A 19,487-nucleotide genomic window follows, 5' to 3' on the forward strand; every position below is an offset into this window, starting at 1 on the left:
TTGTAGGGATTCCATGTTACAAGGGGAAGATTACATATTCGAGGTCTTAAATGGACATGAAGATAGGTGTTATGAAAATTTTCGGATGTACCCCAACACCTTTAGGGCATTGTGTCGTGAGTTGAAATTGTTAGGATTGAAAGATTTAACATTTCTAACGGTAGAAGAACAAGTTGCAATTTTCCTACTTACCGTGTCTCACAATGAAAGGAATCGTGTCGTTGCTGAAAGATTCCAACACTCTACATCCACAATTTCATATCACTTTCATACTGTATTAAAGTTAGTTTGTGAGTTAGGGACTAAGATTATTGTTCCCCCGGATTTGAATGAAATTCCTAAAGAGATAAAGAACAATCCAAAGTTTTACCCATACTTTAAGAATTGTGTAGGAGCCATAGATGGTACTCATATCCATGCTGTAATGCCAGTTGACCAACAAATATCCTTTCGTGGTAGAAAGGGTGATACGACCCAAAATGTCATGGCCGTGTGTTCATTTGATATGAAATTCACATACATTCTAGCAGGGTGGGAAGGGTCTGCTAATGATTCGAAGATTTTAAATGAGTGCATTCAGAATGAGGATTTCAATTTTCCATCACCACCCGAAGGTAAAAATATTAAGTTTTCATATTTGTGCATTTAACATTACAAATACGTTAACTTTAATACTTAACATACTTAACATGACAGGTAAGTTTTATTTAGTCGACTCTGGGTGCGCCAATCAACCGGGGTTTTTGGCCCCTTACCGAGGTCAACGTTACCATATGCAGGAATATCGTAGACATACTAGAGGACCATGTGGTAAAGAAGAGGTGCACAATTTTAGGCACTCGTCATTGAGGAATATCATAGAGCGATGTTTTGGGTTGGTAAAGATGAGATTCGCTATATTGAAGCAAATGCCCCCTTATCACTTTGACACTCAAGTTCTTATTGTCATTGCCTGTTGTACATTGTATAATTTCATAAGATCCCAAGGTGAATCTGATGAAATTTTTGATTCTGAAACCCCTCAATCTTCACAAAATGAACTTGATGTGGATGACGATGTTCAGGTGGTCAGTGCTATTAATACACAGATACGACAGATGGATATTTATCGTGATGGTATTGCCAACCTAATTTGGGAGCACTGTAATCACTAATTATAAAACTGTCTAATAGTGTGTAGAATTAAAATGTGGATGACTGTAATAACTAATTATATTACGTAAATTAAACTCAGATGCTCCTTATTTATGGATAACTGTAATAACTAATTATATTAGGATATCAAATATTAAATGCTTTAGTACTTGTAGGCGCACTTATGTATAGGCTTGAAGGTGAGCGACCACAATGTGCATGTGGTAGAGGTCCTATGCATTTGTATAGGGCTCGAACTCCAAAAAATGATGGTCGACAATTCTATAGGTGCCCAACTCGGGAGGTATGGTCAATTACTTTTAGGTGCTATTTCTGTTACTGTTTCCTAATTGTATAATTTATATTTCTTGTAGTCACATATGAATGCATTTATGTGGGTGGATGAGTTGCACCAAGGTGCACAAGTTGAAGAACAGGTTCAATCTGACTTGGACAGAGTCATTGCAATGATTCAAAATGAACAATGTAGACAGAAGTACATGCTCTTCCTAGGCTGTGGATGTCTTGCTATCACAATCATGTTTATTGTGATTGTCCTCTTGTTGCTCATTATCGTTGTTATTGAAAGATGAAGTTAGATAAACTTCCATCTTTTGTAATATATGACATGTAATATGTATTTAGTTAATTTCCTGTGTTTCATTTGGTATGTAATATATACTTAAATGGTATATTTTGAACTGCGTATTAGTTGTTGTTGTGTTATCTTCTCTGTCATTTTGGGAGTGAGCTTTAGGGTATTTGTAAAATTTGCTACTGAGGTCATTTACACTCTATTTGCGACATTAGAGAAAAAAAAAGGTTAGATATATCTTGTTTACTACTTCTAATTATTTCATTCCTACCGTGTGTTATTTTATTTTTCTCTAATGTTGTTCATGTCTTTTGTTTTGCATGAGGTCATTTACACTTTAAATTTACAACTAAGCTTGAAAAAAGGTTAGATATATCTTATTTATTACTTCTAATTATTTCATTCCTACCGGATGTTATTTTGTTTTTCTCTAATGTTGTTCATGTCTTTTGTTTTGCATGAGGTCATTTACACTTTAAATTTACAACTAAGCCTGAAAAAAGGTTAGATATATCTTATTTATTACTTCTAATTATTTCATTCCTACTGTGTGTTATTTTGTTTTTCTCTAATGTTATTCATGTGTTTGGTTTTGCATGAGGTCATTTACACTTTAAATTTACAACTAAGTCTGAAAAAAGGTTAGATATATCTTGTTTACTACTTCTGATTATTTCATTCCTAGCGTGTGTTATTTTGTTTTTATCTAATATTGTTCATGTGTTTTGTTTTGCATGAGGTCATTTACACTCCAAATTTGCAGCTTAGCCTGAAAAAAGGTTAGATATATCTTATTTACTACTTCTAATTATTTCATTCCTACCGTGTGTTATTTTGTTTTTCTCTAATGTTCTTCATGTGTTTTGTTTTGCATGAGGTCATTTACACTCCAAATTTGCAGCTTAGCCTGAAAGAAGGTTAGATATATCTTGCTTGAATTAAATTTGTGGACGGTGTCCCTTGTTAGTTGAATTTTGTGGTCGGTGTCCCTTATTGAAATAATTTTGTGGGCGGTGTCCCTTATTAAATGAATTTTGTGGGCGATGTCCCTTATTGAAATAATTTTGTGGGCGGTATCCTTTGTTAAATGAATTTTGTGGGCGGTGTCCCTTATTGAATTAATTTTCTGGGCGGTGTCCCTTGGGTTTATTGTGTTTTGAAATTTTGGAAATGTCCATTTTTAAGGGGAAGTCATGCCGAATTTTTTTTTAAAAAAATAATAATAATTTAATTTAACTCTACTTTATATTTTGCTACTATAGGTAATGTCTTGTTTTACATTCAAATTCATTTTTTGCTACTACATTGAAGGACATGGCAGTAAGTTGTAGGCAGTGGCACCAGTGGGATTGATAGGAAACATTCTCTAGTTGCTGCAACTCCAGAAAGCTAGTGATCTCTAAGTTAATCAAATGGAGGCCTATGCAAGTATAAAAAAGTGGGTGTACATTTTATAGAATGAATATTAGTGATCTCCAATTATGTGTACATTTTATGTAAGTGTAATGAAGTGTGTGTGTACACACATACTATTTTAAAGGAATGTCTAGCTCCTTATATGTGGAAGTATATATGTGAATGGTGCAACACTCAAGTTCTTAAGATTGTGATGTATAAAGCAAAGCTATACGTGGAAGTATATATGTGAATGTCGTTCAGTCTTGTAAGAGGGATCTTCCTTGATTGCTTACTTTTAATCTTTATTCATATTTATCAATTCTGCTTATGGTTGGATATTGTATGAAATATTCACAAGTCCGTTATCAAAATAAATACTCAATAAAAGGGGAAATGGTCTTATGACTAAACAAAAAAAAATATTACCAATTTGAAGGACCTCCACTACAAAATTTCAAACTAATCTAAGTGAAGTAAAACTATTTACAAGCTTCAATGTTCACCAAATTTCAACTCTGACCAATTCAAGACGATTAACGTTTTGGCTTTGTTTCTTGTTAGTTTCAACTACAAGGATCTCTCTCTCTCTCACATTCATTATATATATATATATATATATATATATATATATATGAAACAAAACAAAGTTAAATGGAATGCAAGCCAAAAGAAAAAGATAAATGGAGTGCAAAGATCTACTCTCATTGAAAGATTATTACAAAGTTAGATTTGTAATTTGGTTGCCATTAATCATGTTTATGCAGATTTATTCATTATTACAAAGTAGTTTGGTTGTCATTATACATGTAAATTTAACAAAAAAAAAATTTCCTAACTCTAATGCAGATTTTTTTTTTTTTTTTTTTTCCACAAATTATCTCAAATCATAAAGAAAAATGGACTATTTTACATATAAACTTATAATTGTATTCATATATATAATTTTTCAAAACAAAACAAAACAGTCTTTATCAAACAGGTATTCTGTTATTGATTCAGAATTTTTAATAACAAAGCACTATTCCCAAACGTGTTTTGTTTTTGGATTCCTTAAAACGCATGACAATACCAAATGCTTTATCATGTTTCTGATATACAATTATTAAAAACAAAACAATCGTTACCAAACACGGATCCGATTTCTACTAAAAGCATACCAATACCAAAACAGTTATTTTCATATCATACCAAACCATAACATATAACGTTATCGCCATCCAAATGGATAAGGCTTTTTTTTTTTTAATAAAAAAACCAACTTTTATTTGTGGAAGCATCCAATGAATGAAATATGAAAGGTTCGTTTATTGAAAGGAATCATGATAAAATGAAATGTATACATGTAAATTTTTAGAGTTTAGGGTGTTTTGTGCAATTAACTATTACTTTTCCGCCCTTTTGAATGTTCCTAATTCCTTGTTTTCCCTCGCACTCAGTTCTCATTTTCTCTAGTGGAAGCAGGTAACGATGGAGAAATCCGAATTCTCAGATTCGTAAAATTTAGTCAAAATCAAAGGTATGCGCTTATACATATCTAAATTCTCTGTATAAAATTAACTATAGACCGGTCATCACAGATCAATACGATTATATATATATATATATATATATATTCACAGATCAAAAACCCTAGACTGCTTCAAAGGACGATCGATCACGAACAGTCTCAAAATGGGAGAGTTTTCGAGGAACACCGATATGAAGGAGCTGATTTCTTTCAGCAACGACCTCGTTGAGGTCCTGAAGAACGAAAAGGACACCGATGATTTATCGCAGTGTTTGGGAAAATCGGAAGCCCTTCAATCGCAATGCGACGCTGATTACAGCGAAGTACAGATTTTGATTCAAGGTCCCTTTTCATATCTATACATTATACATTCATGCAGCAGCTAGGTTTTTGCACTTGTCTTTGGGTGTTTACTATTCTTGTGTTTTCACTTGGTTTATATTCCCTTTTTTTTAAAAAAAAATCTTTATACTCATGATACGACACAAAACCACTTGAAAGTTTAGTGATTATTCCAATATTAAGATTTTCTAAGTTATTACAAGATAACTTTTTGTGATTATACACACACACATCAGATTTAGTTTAGTGGTGAAAGTTATTTGTATGTATATATACATGTACACACAATTGTTTGACCTTGTAAGAAAAAGTTGTAAATTTATGCTTGTTTAAAGTAGGATCTAGAAGTGTTGTTTTAGGCTTAAACCAATTACCTTTCGTGGCTGTGTGGATTAACTTGATTAACCCGCTCCAAATATGCAAATGAGATAATCGACCACATTGGTAGGATCCCTTTGTTTCTTTTTAACAGTTTGTTAGACTAAACTAACTATATGAGAAAAAATCATTTAAGGTGGTTTGGATATGTGAAAAGAAAACAACTAAGTGCGTCAGTTAGGAAGAGTGACATGTGGTTTATCTGTGGTTATTGCCTTAGATAGATTGAAATGAAAAAAAATAAGAATCATTACTTATCAAAAAAAAGAAATGAAAAAAATAAGAATCATGCAGTTGACCCTAATTAGTTGGGTAAAACGGCTTTGTTGAGTTAGATTGAACTAGTTTGGCAGATACTAATTGGACTTCTAATGTTTTGTGCTTTTAGCTTGGGTTTTTAGTTTTTTATGATTGCATAGAAAATGTTTTGTAATTGTTCTATTTGGGCGCCTATTAATGTTTTTGGGAAGAGATAAAACAAGAGGATATTTGAGGACAAGATGCTATATTGACAGGTTTTGAGGATAAATTAATGTGACGTTCTCCTATTTGAATTTGACCAGAAAGCATTCAACTTTATTCATGATTGGGACAAGCTCTGGACATTTAATTGAGAGAAATGGCCCAAATGCAACAATTCCTGATTGTAATAAGAGAGAGGGAATAAAAATATTATCTAGCTGCACAAAGGTTCCATCATGGCACTTTGTGTAGCTGCCCATGTCCCTTTATTAATGTTAAGCTGATTTTTGGAATGGAATCAGTCATCCGCGATATGGATGTATTTGCATGTATAGTTTAGAAAATTTTCTTTTCTTATTTCAATCCCAATGTTGGCTGAACCTTTATCCCTCTATTGGCTTTACAGAAGCTATAAGCTTAGGATTATCCAATATTATCCTTGATTGGGATTAACTGAATGTGATCAAGAAACGGAACAGGATGCATCTTTGGTCTTGCTTTAAAGTTGGACACTTGGACCACAGTTTATATTAGAATCTACAGATTTCTACTGTGAACATTTTTCTCAAGAGGGACCAACTTGATTCTGAGTTGTATGGAGCACTTTTATTCCTTCACAAGAAACCCCTGGTGGAAGGCTTATTGTAGCTTGGTCATCTTGTTCTCACCCTTCATCTATTTATTCTAAATGGCGATTTCTGGTGCTTCATGTCCCTTTCCCTCCTTAGGTATGCTCTAGATGTATTCATGAGTAAAAAAATGTCAAATTCAAGCCCGCTTATCCTTTATGCACTCATTAACGAGGTGTGAATCTCATTCATTTTAATTCTTTGTCTTTTATGTGTTTATTTGAATTAAGATGCATATGCCAACAAAATCTGCAATTTTTTTTTTTCCAGCAACCTGGAACGCTGCTTCAATCTGACACAAAATTTTAATTGTTTTCACAGACATATATTTATTGTGGAAGAAGATCTTTGATGCCATGCTATATTGTTGACCAGTTTTTATATTTACCAGATTATCATAAAAAGATAGATGCATCCAAGCAGAAAACAAATGAAGCAAAATTGGGAGTTGTTCCTGATGCAGAAATAGACTTTCTTCAAAAGGAATTGGAAGAAGAACTTCAAAGAGAACGTTTGCTTAGGGAAGAGCTTAGATAAGTATTTTGTTAATTTCAGTTGTACGTTTTTTGAGATTCTTGGTTGTATGTCAATGGTGTTGATTGGTGATTTGTCTTCAATTGTATAAACACAGCTATCACTGATGAAATTAATGATCTAGAACACCAAAGGGTGTCCATTGAAGAACGAAAGCAACTGCTGAAGAAAGTTGAGCAAGAAGAGCTCAGAGCACAGTGAGTAAATGGCCAAAAACTTGTTGCAAGCATTTAAGGATTATCCTTTTATGTTACACACTGCATATGTCTTTCATGGTCTTAAAATTTTATTCTAAGTTCAAATGTCCTTGTATTTATGCCCAGAATTTTAAGGCAGCAGGTGATGGTTAATGATTGAGATTCTTATATTTCCTGTCGTTCATGTCTTGAGCAAACAGAAGTTTGGTTCCGTGGGTGCCTTTTTTCTTCTTCTTTGGCGACTGTTTTGTAACATGTTATTGGCTGAAGGTCTTTGTGTTAGGATCGCATACACAATATTGGCAAATATAACAGATAAAAGAGACACACAAATAAGCAAGATTTACGTAGTTCGGCAAATTGCCTACGTCCACGGGCAAAGAATGACTATTTTTACTTCAATACTTTGGTTACACACTCACAAACTCAACTCAGTTTTCTCTCTAAATTTTAACTCTCTCTTCTCTTTTTACCTCTCTTCACTTTTCTTCACTTCTCTGTATTTTGTCACACAAGTTGGTGCCCGACTCACTTGCCTTCTGCTTCTTCTGCTTAAGAGCATGCATATATATAGTGGTAGGCTTGGTGCCTTAGTCCACAGCACATTGCATTAAATGTGCTGTAAATCCAACTACTCATTTGTCTCTCAATTAATGCTTGCATACACAAAATTCACCGCCTTGCAATTCACCACCACATGGTGATTCGACGCCGCAAATCTACTTCCACCATCATATCAAATTCACATGCAAATTACCTGTGTAATTCTATACATATGGAAGCACACATCTGCAGACTCCTTTCTTTCATTACTTTTCCTTCTTTTCTTTTGATTCCATTGTACATCACTATTCATCAATAGTGATTTATGCATCTGCATCAGCACCTACATCATGAATTTTAGCCATATTTCTAACACTTTGAAGCATCGATAATTTTGTATGCAAATAAAACAAATGATTTTATACCAACGGGCCAGTCGCCTAGCGGTGTCAACCTCTTACTTCCCAAAGGGAGGTCAGGGGTTCAAGTCTCAGAAGAGACAATTGTGTGTGAGTACCAACTTGGAAAAAAAAAACAAATGATTATATCATCTTGTTATAATTCAGAATACATGAATAACCTAACCCAAAGCTTATTTGCTTTGTAGCCTTTTTCCCCCTTTACCACCTTACAAGTAGACCTTTGAAAATTTAACTCGGGTAATATATAAATAGTTCCCCCTTCCCTCTTAATCATTTGGTCATTATTTTAGGTCTCTCTTTAGATACATGATACATCATTCAAGACAGGGACAATGACAGTCCATGCAAACTGAAACTACACCTCGCAAGAGATTTGATCACTAGAAGATTTCTGTGGGATTGCCCTGCCTGCATGCTGGAAAGTCAAGGGATGTACCTTTCCACGAAAATGTTTTTTAGATAACACAGCCAAACTAAACCATATATTTTCCTGTGTTGAAGCAAGACAGCCTACCTCGGCTTTTTTAGTACTTACTGTTGATTAGCGCTTTTTTTCCCTTTCTCCTGGCAGTCCATGGCTCTTTGTTTGATCATATTTTAATGAATACATTGAATTTTGTGCTGTGAATAAATTATTACTGTTGCAAAACAGTATGTGATTTATCATCTTTGGCCAAAAAAGCTTTTTTTGGTGCTGTAGACTTGGTAGCAATGGAGATTTGGTTCTCTCTACTTTGTTCATCTAGCTTTTCCTTTTCTTTCTTCCTTCCATATGGGATAATTAACCGTCAGTTCTATAGTTCAGGCATTGATTGGTTTTTCTTTTGGTCTTGTAGGAGGAAGCTCTCAATGTATGCTTCTGTCACGAACATAATTCCAAACCTGGATGACCAGTCCATAATATCAGGTCGTATCCTTTTGATTGACTTGCTACTTGTTCTTCATTTCTTCTCTCTTTCTTCTTTATTAAAATTGTGTTGCTATTATCACTGTAGGCTTTATAGTATAGTACATTGCAGGGGACTTGGTTCTCCTTGAACTTGATGAATTACAGATATTGTTGATAGAGAGAAAAAGGTGGTTGAGAAGTTTGAATTTCACCCAGGGAAGGAGACTGCCTTTGATACATGCAATGGCATTTGGAAGATGATAAATCTTCCATAGAACCAGGAAAATTCTTCTCTTTACAAGCCTTATTTAACCAGTGTATCATGTCGCAGAGTCTTCCACTTCTGTGGATGCTTTAGCATTTTTGTATTCGGACGCTGCAAAGATATTTGATTCTTGTTGATTTCCGTTTGCTCGTTTTAAAATTCTTTTTGGTTATGTTTTATTAGAAGAGAATATCATGTGTGTATGTGTGTGTTAGATCACAACAGAATATGCAATATCCTTGTTTAAGTAGCCAATCATGATTCTGAAGCATTGAGACCGTATCCTCCGAAGTCTATAGCAGCAGCAGGTGTTGGAGAAACAGAAACACAAGGAATGAAGGGATTGTTAGAAAATACTGGAAAAAATCATATGCTGAAAAACATTATATGTTCTGTTTGGTTCTATTTTTTAAGAATGGTTTGATATCAGTAAAATTTTGGAACTAGTTTGTTGTATTTATTTATTTATTTATTTTTTTAAAAGTAAAAGCATGTATGTGTCTAAATATTTTAGGAGGCGATACTGAACCTATTGGTATTCTATGTAAAGCATGCCAAGCTCCACGTCTTTGTCATGGTGAACCTTTGTGGTATATAAAATGCTGCAACGCACCAATTTGAATAAGCATATCCTTGGCTTTTGATGCATTTAAATGTCAAGACCTTGTGATATTACCAAGCCCTTGTCCTTTCCTATGCAACACAACCCTTTATCACAGGAGGGAAATGTAGTACTCGAGACTTTTCTTAAGAGGATAAATACTAATCCTCATTAATATGTTGGTAGCTTCGAATTTACGGAAAATCAAATTCAAATAGCAATTACTTTGAAATTAAAGATTAATTAAACAATGCAAATGCAAATTCAAACTAACAAAGACATATCTTCACCTGGCATCCGCAAGATACCGTCTCTTTTATCTCTGTTATTTATTTTGAAATCGCATACTTAGTTGATCGAAAACTTCACTTCAAAACGATTGTTGAGTTGTTTAAACTAATTTTTCAGTAATCCACGACCTCAATTTCATAGCTGCAAATGTAATACTGTATTTATGTATCAGTAAAGTGTCAAATATCTTCTCTAGGACTTTATTAGTATTTATAGCTCATATATTAGAATTGTGGCAAGAAATATTATTTTATTTTGTATATCTTGACAAACACACAAATTCACTGGTTTTAATGAGAATTTAAACTCTTTAACCTATCATTTAAAAGGTTGAGAAATTATAGCTTAACCTAATTTGGAGAAATTACAGATACATGAATTTATGGAGGATATTTTACAATTAGGTGAAGTCAAACATGTCAAATTACAGTTAGGTGAGTTTCAAATTGAACTGATGGTCCTATGGTTTAACAGTTCATTATTTTGAAATTCTTAGGCGGCCATTTTTACTAAGCATGTTGGATCCATTTTTACTAAGCATGTTGAATGATCCAAAAGGGACAGAGGGAGTATATTGTAAAATGTAAAATGTTTATTACATGTTGTAAAACTTTTACTTAAAAAATGGTAAATGTACATTTTCTCTATCCATTAGTTGTACCTTTGAAAGTAAAAATTTTATATCATGCAATAAAAAAGAAAATTTTACATCATGCAATAAAAAAGTTTTACATCATGCAATGAACATATTGCATGTAGTGAACGTTTTATATTCTACAATAAACAAAATATTTTAATTATAATATCTTTTTGAAAGTGGTACAGTTCTTACATGCATGAAAGTTTTAAATTATGCAATAAATTATTTTACGTTACTGCTGTAAATGTTTTACATTTTGCAATATTGAAAGAAAAATTAATGAATCATTTTAATAATGGAATTTATAGAATTTACATGATTTTGGTAAAAGCTCTCTTGTTAAATCATTTTAATAACCTCCTTGACTATCTTGCTTTGTAAATTAACCCATCGTCTATACAAAACGTTACAAAAAAGACCCTTCCGATCACCGGATCACATTTCTCGGCACCCAAAGGGTCAAAATTATCAAAATTCCCCACTTATTAATTTATATAAAAGTTATAAAATATCATAAATGTAGAATACTCATAACAACCTCCGGGGGCTATCTTGCAACTAAGTTCAGAGAGTTTTTTTTTTATTTTTAAATTTTGCCTAATAATAATAAACAATAGCAATAATAATAATGATTAATATTAATAATAACTAATAATACTAGTAGTAGTAATACTAATAATAATAATAATAACAATAATAGATGTAGTGGAAGTAATAATAATAATAATAATACTAGTGACAGTACTAGTAATAATAAAAATATAAAATAATAACCAAAAAAATTACTTGATGGATCCATATACCTCCTATAAACAATTTTTGCAAGCTCATAAATAAAAAAAAAAAAAACCTAATAAAATTTAGGGCAGTCTAAGTATTTCAAAATAATGGAATAGTGAAAGTGAATGTCTGGAACAGTAATTTGAAGAACTCACTCAATTGTAATTTTACAAGTTTAACTTCTTAACTGTAAATTTCCCTACGTGAGTTCATGTATTTGTAATTTATTATTATCAAACCTGAATCCTGAGTTTTTTTAGGTTTGTTGGGCCGGACATCCAGTGGCCCAGCTATATCTCTACCTCTCCGCCACTACACACTGCAGTGTGTGCGTACTGTGCCTAGCTTTCACAATTCACAGCGACGGAAGAACGGCAACTTCTCTATCCATTTCCCACATTTCGCTCACAAACATTTTCCATCCATTCTTTCTCTTCCGTTCTGTTATAATGCACAAACCAAAATCCAAACTCTAAATTAGGAAATTCTAGGGTTTTAATTTCATCATAAAGCTCTAACTTGTCATCAATGGCGTCAATTAACTTCAATCCATTTGGCGAAAACTGGTTCACGAAACCCCCAAATCCCTTCCCACCCATCAATCTCCTCTCCTTCACTGAATCACTAAACCCCTTCAAACGCCCCAAAACCCTAAATTTCGCATCAATCAGCGGCTCAAACCTCTCCAAAGAACCCAAAAACCAGCCCAAAAAACCTGGAAAATACAAGCGAATGTTGGAACGATTCTTCTGGGAATGCGAAAACCTTCCCGACTATCGCCACACCCCAGAGGTCGAGAAAATTCTCAACGATGATCCGGTCTTTGAGAGGAAGGAGAACCCGACCCCAGACGAGCTTGAAGAGAACGAGAAGTGGTGGTCTGAGTTTCGGAATAGTCCGGTGGTTCAGTTCTTGACTCGGGCCGAAGAGATTGCTGATAAGATCAATGAATTGGAGCTGAAGGAGAATGAGAGCCCGTATCGCAGTGAAGACGAGAAGCTGTGGAAGGCGTTGCCGAATGTGATTGGATTGGATGGCCGGCCAATGCCGCGAAAGGCAATAAGGACGAAGAAGCAGTCGGATGATAAGTTTTGGGATTTTGCTCGGCAGTTCTTTTTTGGGCTTTGGGGTTTCCGGCAGCGCCCGTACCCACCAGGGAGGCCCATTGATGTTTCTCAGGCAATTGGGTACAAGAAGCTTGAAAAGCGTTATTATGATTGTAAGTCTATTTAGTTGGAACTTTAAGTGAATTCATACATATTTATGTTTGGTTTGTTCTTATTGGTTGAGTAATGTTTTTTCAGAAGTGAATGTATTTGGGGTCAATTTAAGTGTGATTGTAGAGGGTAATATGGTTATGTGTCAAGCTTTGACTGATGTAGTTGTTACCCATAGTTAGGAGAATGTGCAGTGAGCTACTGAATAATGAGTTTGAGTCCCAGTAAAGGAATTGGTTTTCTTATTAGTTTTAAGATTCACATGGTCCTAATCAAGTGCATAATTTAGACAATTTTATGCTAATTCTACTTCCAAGTAAAGAAATTGGCTTTCTTATTGGTTTTAACATTCACGTTGTTCTAATCAAGTGCATAATTTAGACAATATTATGCTCATTCTACTTCCTGTCAATTTAATACATCAAAAAGTTATAAAAGAAAAACTACTGGATGTTTGTCTGGCTGTTTTATGATATTAATTGTCTCCTTCCTTTTTCCTTTCATTTAATTACATGATTATTTCGGCATACATGCTTTATTGGCATTTCTTTGATATTTGGGACCATTAGAGATATTATATTATGGATTTATGAATTTCTGTAGTAATTTTTTAAACTATTTTTAATCTAACAGTATTGTCATAATCCCTTTGTTATAGTTATCATGAGAAGTGGTGGTTGGTACTACAAGGATCGCTTGGGTCGTACAAGGGGTCCAATGGAGCTAATACAACTAAAGACTGCTTGGGGTGGTGGGATCATTGACAAACACACTTTCATTTGGGGTGAGGACATGGATGAATGGGCACCAATTGGTATGGTTTATGGTTTGGAGCGTGCAATTGCCACTTGGGAAGGTTAGTAATATTTCTTGCGTTAGAGTTTTGAATTTTTGCAGAATTATATACAGGAATGATATTTAACGTCTCGGTTACGCATATTGAATATTAACTTTCTTATTTATGTATTGGGTTTTTGTGGCCTTTTCATCTTGTTTCCATGGGTTTCGCTCCCCTTTGAGCGTTTTTTTATAAAATTCGTACTTGCCAAAAAAAAAAAAAAAAAAAAAAAAAAAAAAAGAGGCTTATACCGCTAGGCCATTGGCCCGTTGGTATTGTGAAGTGGAATTACCCACTAAATGGATTATGGTAGCTCTCTGTCAGCAATGCAACAGTAATATGTGGCACCCCATAGTTAGTAGGGACCCAAACGGAAACATGTGATTTAATCAATTAGTTCTATTCATCTGATGCAATCTCTTCCAATTATTTTCTATGGATGTTAGAATATTTTGCTTGGGTGAAGGAGATCAGTCCAGTGATAGAATTGTGTCATATGTGCCTTGGTTTTGTACTGGTCCATTTTTTTATGCTTTCCTGGATGATAGATCTCTAGGATGTGATTTTTCCTGTTCCAACTTCCAAATAAAGAGGTTTTGTTTTCAATTTTCATTCAATTACTGACTCTTGGTGTGTGTCTGGTTAATCTCCAGTTAGACTAGGTGCTGCAGCAACAGCTTTCATTCACAAACTACAGAAAGGTATACCTCCTTGGGTTCCTCTCAAGGGTCATGAAAATAAAACCTATAAGCAACTTCAAGAAGAAGCTTATGAAAGCAAGAGACGTGATTTGGCTGTGCTGGAAGCTAATAATGGTGTCTGGCCTGGTGCAAGAATTCCCAGTCATGCCTTGTTTCTCTGGGCTAGTGGCTCTGAGCTGACGTCAATTTTGGAAGCTGACCATATGCCAAACAAATACATCCCGAAAGATCTTCGGTATCACTACCAATCTTTCTTGCTTCCTTATCGCATTTGTTCCTTTATGAAACAGTCAAAAGAAAGTAATTTTAATAAATGAAGGGAGATACTACAGGTGGTGTTTTAATTGAAGTCATGGTCTTATACTCTTAGCAGAATGGAAAAACACATTCATGTAACTGATCCAAACTAGTTGGAATTATCCTTTATTTAGTTGAGTTGAGGGTGTATATTGCTTAAGTTTTAATGTAAATTTACTATTACAATTCCATCTCCTTGTAGTTACATTTAAAAGTTTTAACTTCCTTTTGTAAAGCTTGCCCATACCAATAAGTAGATTGGAAGTAGGTTTGAAAGGGAGAGTCTTATTGTTGGCCAACATCACTATCTTGCCTTCTCTTGAGATTATGATATATATATGTATATATATATATTTATATATTAATTATTCTTATTCTTGACTTTATCTTAGCCTTTGTATTTTATATTGCTATTGAAACAGTATTGCTTGGCTGTAACAGTAATTTAAAATTTTGTTTTATGTGATGCAGGCTCCGATTGGCTAAAGCAATTCCTGGACTGAGGCCATGGGAGGTTCTAAGTGTTGAACAAGCCATGGACCAGATAACATATGGTGGCGAGTGGTATCGTGAACCTCTTGGTTCATACACAACTGGTCCTCCATACATCGCGGAATGGAATAATGATGTTATGGTACATTTTTTGCCCGCAGTTCCTGCACTTGATTCTTATTTTCAAGTTTACTAAAACTTACATCTCAAGAGAAGGCAACCCTTGGTTGCGTCTCTCATTGATTGATGGTATTAAAAAAACAGTTAATTTTTTCACTGGTACATGTCATAAGACTTGAGCTCATAAAAGATGCTGATTTCATCCATCCATAGTTGTCTGCACCAATGCTGGTAGTCAACTCAACTGCTTCATACTGATATGCCCAATCAGCAGAATGGTTGAGTATGGGTTTATTACATGTTTTGTTCAGACTCTGGTATAGATTCGATTCTCCAGGGTCTCTCATTTACTCAACTGTAAGCCTAGCTGTTGCATGTGCCTTAGTTGGAAGCTTACGCGGGTTGGTTTGCTCTGTCCTTGCGCAGAGAATGTTTGATATTTTCTACAACCTCAGTATCCAAGTGTACAACAAACTGGAACGGACAATTCCAGGTTTTACGACTATAATGGAGAAAGTCCAGGAAGATGCTGCGGCGAGGCGAGGCAAGCAGGAGGCGAGGAGGGATGCAAAGAAGAAGGCTGAGGAGGAGATTGCGCTATTTGGTCAAGTTAGAAAGGATCCATAGTTTGCCATAGTTCGTCCTTCATTGATTGGTAATGCTTTTGTATTTTGTATATATATATATATATATATATTTTTTTTTTTTTTAATTTACTTTTTTTTGGTAAATTAGTTTTCTAATCTGTTCGTTTAAACTGGCAGTGTTTTATCTCCAACAGTGGTGGTTTCATTTGTAACTTAAAGCTTTTTAGCTTTTAGATGAAGTTGGATCAGTTCAGATACCAGAAACAGGAAGTCTTGGGCGGCATAGCAACAGAGTTGTACAAATATGTTTCTTTAATTGTATTTGTACTTAGTTTTATCTTCAAGCAATGATTATTTATAGAAATGTTGGAATGGGTTTCTTAACACATGTACTTTTGACAATTTTTATTTATTTATTATTTAATGCCTGCTCATTTCCGTCTTATCATTTATTGATATGAGATAAGGTGCAGAATGGTTTCTTTAAATCTTTTGAAGTGGAAAATATATGCTCTTTCGTTGTCTGCATTTATCGATACACATCTATGATGCTCAATATATGCATTCTTCATTTGGGTCTGTGAGCTATGAAAATAGCACGTCAGAAGAGGTATAATGGATGAGGAGGTATGCCGGGGAACATTATGAGGCTTTTCCTGGGGTTGTTTGGTTGAGTAGGAAGGAAATGAGAGACACAGTTGATGTTCCCTTGAATGAGTTAACCTAGCCTCCTTGTGCCTTCTCTGCTCCTTATTGCCTCCTTTAATCTAGTGTGCTCTGGACTATGGCATCACTGCATGATTCGAATGCAACTTTTTGGTCTCTGGTACGATCTTATAAATCAGTTGGATCGGGTCGGGGTAGTTAAAATCCAGCCCAAAAGGAGATCAAACCAGTTGATGCCACGTGGGATTTCTCATTGGCATCCACGTGGCATGAATGATTAGTCCATCACCTTCGTTTGGCGGTGGCATTACATATGGATCTGATATAAACAGATGTGCCCAAGTAGCCCAACCGACCTAGTCGTATTGGAATTGGAGAGCATCCAAGGAGCTGCCACATGGGTTCCACTGGTTGGTTTTTGGCTTTTGGAGTTGGAAGATTTATACGGAGTACTAATGAAACACAACGACAGCTATGGGAGTACGTGGAGTCAAACCAAAGCTACTTGCCAAACAACCCACCACACGAGGACGTTTGTCCCCCTTTCCTTTATTATCACCACCTCTATGCAGAATGAAAAAAACAGAAGAATTCTCATAGAAGCCCAAAGTGAAAGAAATGGAAGATGGTGTGACAGATACTGATTTCTTAGATTCCAGTATGGATAATAATCATGTTTCAAGAGGAGATCAAGAAGAAGAAGAGAGAAATACCAGGGATAAAGCTGAGGTCGAAGAAAAGAGAGTAGGTGGGCTCATAAAAAGCATACTCTCCAACTTGTTCTCTGGGGGAAAAGAAAATGAAGAAGAAGATAGAGAAAAGAGTGGTGTGGTTAGTGAAGGGAAAGGAAAAGACGAGGACAAGGGAGATGGGGTTTTGAATCATCTCATTCCCAACTTAGTCTCTCCTTTGAACAACCAAACTGAAGAAGAAGGAAATGGAGGGAAAGTTGATGACACTCAAGTTAAAGAAGAGGGAAAAGTTAGTGATGGGGGCTGGAGGTCAGAGGAAGATGTGGGTGGTGGAGGTGGTGGTGGGATGATTAATAATCTGATTTCTAACATATTTCACCGTAGGGAAGGAGGAGGAGAAAAAGAGTGTAGTGAGAAGGCAGAGAATGGAAAGGAGAAGACAGAAGAGGAAGGTGGTAGTGGAGAAGGAAGTATTATTGATAATATTGTCTCCCACTTTCCTACACCCCTTGCAGGTATATCCCCGCCTTTTACCTCTTAATTAATTAATTTTTTATTTTTATTTTTAATTTCTATATGTTTTGATCATATCAACTCAACAGGGTATCAAGATCATGCGTAACACCTCCATATTGTGAGATGGATATGGATTTTAAGTAGTATTTGATTGGTTAGCAAGAAAAATATAGATTGTCTTGGTTTGTAACTTGGTATTTGTCCTGATTTTGAGCTGCATGAGTTGATTTTGTGGCTCATGAAAAGTGTTTTCTTGACTAATTTGAGTCTATGATGAACTCATGAATATGACTTTGTGCTGTTTGTTTTGATAACCAGATAGCACAGGTCCAGCAAGTGATGAGGCCTCTATTCTAATTCATTCCATTATACATGACTGAGAAGAAAGATGTGAGTTGTTAAACAAAGGGATTCAAGTGGGCACATATTTTCCTTTTGATGTACTTTTTGTTCTTGGATTGTCAAAATTTGTTTTCTGTCTCATGCCTCGGAGATGCATTTTATGGTTGATCTATTGGCCTCGAGTCTCCTTCAAGGAGAGGATTGTTCAGTCTACTTGTGGCCTCTTGATTGGTTTGGGTTGATTCCCTGTTCATCCTTTTTGTAGCAGCTTGCATTCCTCTGATAAATTATTCCTTTCGGATTTGTTTTTGTAGCATTTCCTCCTTGTTGCTGCTATGTTTTTGACTTGCCTTTGGGCTTTTAATTTTTTTTTTTTTTTTTTTCATTTTTTTAACCGCAAACCAGAATACAGTTAAAATACAATGAAGAGGAAGAGCAAATTTTTTTTTTTTTTTTCATCATTGATTGGTGGATACGGTCTTTCTTTGATTGTAGGGGGTTTGCCCGTATAACTCTGTAATGGTTTTGTTTCTTTAATATAATTCTTATTGAAAAAAAAAAATGTTTTCTTTTTGACTAATCTAACTTCTAACTGGTCTTAAAAAAAATAAAAAAAAATAAAAAATAAAAAATTTGTGTATGTCTTTCTATTGTTGACTCAAGTTGTTATTACTTTATTACCTTAATAAGTCATTCGAAATGGGATGAAATGGAAATTTATTAAGATGATTGGACGGACTTACCAGTCATCAATCATTTAAAAATATGCACTTGGAGCCTTTTTTTCACGATAGATCAGGTGGATGATTAGATTTGGAAATGATTTCTTGAATTTAGGCTCCATTTGGTTTTTGTTTCTGGATTTAGCAAGGGAAAAGAGAAAACATCATAAAGGGAAATTATTTTTCCTACTCTGCTCCTCTGTCTTCTTCTTTTTAATCTCAAATTAACATTACTCGAAGAAAATCAATTCTCTTCTCCATTTCATTTCTATTTCCTTCTCTCCAAGTTCATAAACCAATTTGTGAAATTAACAAAACTTCGAATAAAATCAAGTCGTTTTCTTTTCTTCTAAATAACTCTGTCCCATATTAATCATTTTTTTTTTTTCGATTTTTAGCCGTTTCGCAATAGTTGTCCACTCTCAAAAACCAAATGCATTATATTTAAAAACATTCTCATTTTACCCTTATCACATTTAAATTATAAAACAATTAAAGTTAAAAAAAGACAATACTAGAACCCACCAAATAATAACTTTTACATAATTTCCAACACTTTTATTTATGATTTCGTTGAAAAGTAGTACAATCGCAAATTTAAAAGACAAATTTTAAGAAGGGTAAATTTGGAAATCCATCACACCTATAATTATAAAAAATTAATAAAAGCCAATCCATTAAAAAGTCAAA

General features: G+C 34.5%; 3 protein-coding genes across 7 annotated transcripts; all 3 read left to right on the top strand.

Moving 5' to 3' along the window:
- Positions 1–4,536: 4,536 nt before the first annotated feature.
- On the top strand, positions 4,537–9,436 carry LOC132313344 (kinetochore protein SPC24 homolog). 4 transcript variants are annotated; one of them, XM_059812067.1, is made up of 6 exons: positions 4,537–4,643; positions 4,747–4,976; positions 6,837–6,978; positions 7,075–7,176; positions 8,978–9,048; positions 9,161–9,436. In XM_059812067.1, exons 2-6 carry the CDS (start codon positions 4,799–4,801, stop codon positions 9,289–9,291), a joined length of 624 nt encoding a protein of 207 aa, XP_059668050.1. In that variant the 5' UTR covers positions 4,537–4,643; positions 4,747–4,798; the 3' UTR covers positions 9,292–9,436. The 4 variants fall into 4 exon arrangements, with proteins under 4 accessions (XP_059668050.1, XP_059668052.1, XP_059668051.1 ...); XM_059812069.1 differs by having other exon boundaries at positions 9,196–9,436; XM_059812068.1 differs by having other exon boundaries at positions 4,538–4,643; positions 8,978–9,051; positions 9,196–9,436.
- Positions 9,437–11,904: 2,468 nt separating this feature from the next.
- On the top strand, positions 11,905–16,302 carry LOC132313345 (protein TIC 56, chloroplastic). The gene is made up of 6 exons (XM_059812071.1): positions 11,905–12,826; positions 13,483–13,680; positions 14,316–14,598; positions 15,132–15,294; positions 15,699–15,927; positions 16,037–16,302. Exons 1-5 carry the CDS (start codon positions 12,136–12,138, stop codon positions 15,897–15,899), a joined length of 1,536 nt encoding a protein of 511 aa, XP_059668054.1. The 5' UTR covers positions 11,905–12,135; the 3' UTR covers positions 15,900–15,927; positions 16,037–16,302.
- A 583-nt stretch (positions 16,303–16,885) lies between these two features.
- On the top strand, positions 16,886–18,391 carry LOC132313346 (uncharacterized). Of its 2 annotated transcripts, none has more exons than XM_059812073.1 (2): positions 16,886–17,732; positions 17,820–18,391. In XM_059812073.1, exons 1-2 carry the CDS (start codon positions 17,144–17,146, stop codon positions 17,837–17,839), a joined length of 609 nt encoding a protein of 202 aa, XP_059668056.1. In that variant the 5' UTR covers positions 16,886–17,143; the 3' UTR covers positions 17,840–18,391. The 2 variants fall into 2 exon arrangements, with proteins under 2 accessions (XP_059668056.1, XP_059668055.1); XM_059812072.1 differs by having other exon boundaries at positions 16,905–17,732; positions 18,052–18,391.
- The last annotated feature ends 1,096 nt before the right edge of the window (positions 18,392–19,487 follow it).

The sequence above is a fragment of the Cornus florida genome, unplaced genomic scaffold (genome assembly GCF_030987335.1).
Source record: "Cornus florida cultivar Cherokee Brave unplaced genomic scaffold, ASM3098733v1 CherokeeBrave_3.0.0_Hap2_Chr06, whole genome shotgun sequence".
NCBI classification, from domain to species: domain Eukaryota; kingdom Viridiplantae; phylum Streptophyta; class Magnoliopsida; order Cornales; family Cornaceae; genus Cornus; species Cornus florida.

Excerpts from the sequence above, each read along its gene's own strand:
- LOC132313344 (XM_059812067.1), top strand. The coding sequence starts at position 4,799 with ATGGGAGAGTTTTCGAGGAACACCGATATGAAGGAGCTGATTTCTTTC. Across the intron at positions 4,977-6,836 it reads AGTACAGATTTTGATTCAAG|ATTATCATAAAAAGATAGAT; the intron begins GTCCCTTTTCAT and ends TATATTTACCAG. Across the intron at positions 6,979-7,074 it reads TTGCTTAGGGAAGAGCTTAG|AGCTATCACTGATGAAATTA; the intron begins ATAAGTATTTTG and ends TTGTATAAACAC.
- LOC132313345 (XM_059812071.1), top strand. The coding sequence starts at position 12,136 with ATGGCGTCAATTAACTTCAATCCATTTGGCGAAAACTGGTTCACGAAA. Across the intron at positions 12,827-13,482 it reads TGAAAAGCGTTATTATGATT|TTATCATGAGAAGTGGTGGT; the intron begins GTAAGTCTATTT and ends CCTTTGTTATAG. Across the intron at positions 13,681-14,315 it reads TGCAATTGCCACTTGGGAAG|TTAGACTAGGTGCTGCAGCA; the intron begins GTTAGTAATATT and ends GTTAATCTCCAG.
- LOC132313346 (XM_059812072.1), top strand. The coding sequence starts at position 17,144 with ATGGAAGATGGTGTGACAGATACTGATTTCTTAGATTCCAGTATGGAT. Across the intron at positions 17,733-18,051 it reads CTTTCCTACACCCCTTGCAG|ATAGCACAGGTCCAGCAAGT; the intron begins GTATATCCCCGC and ends TTTGATAACCAG.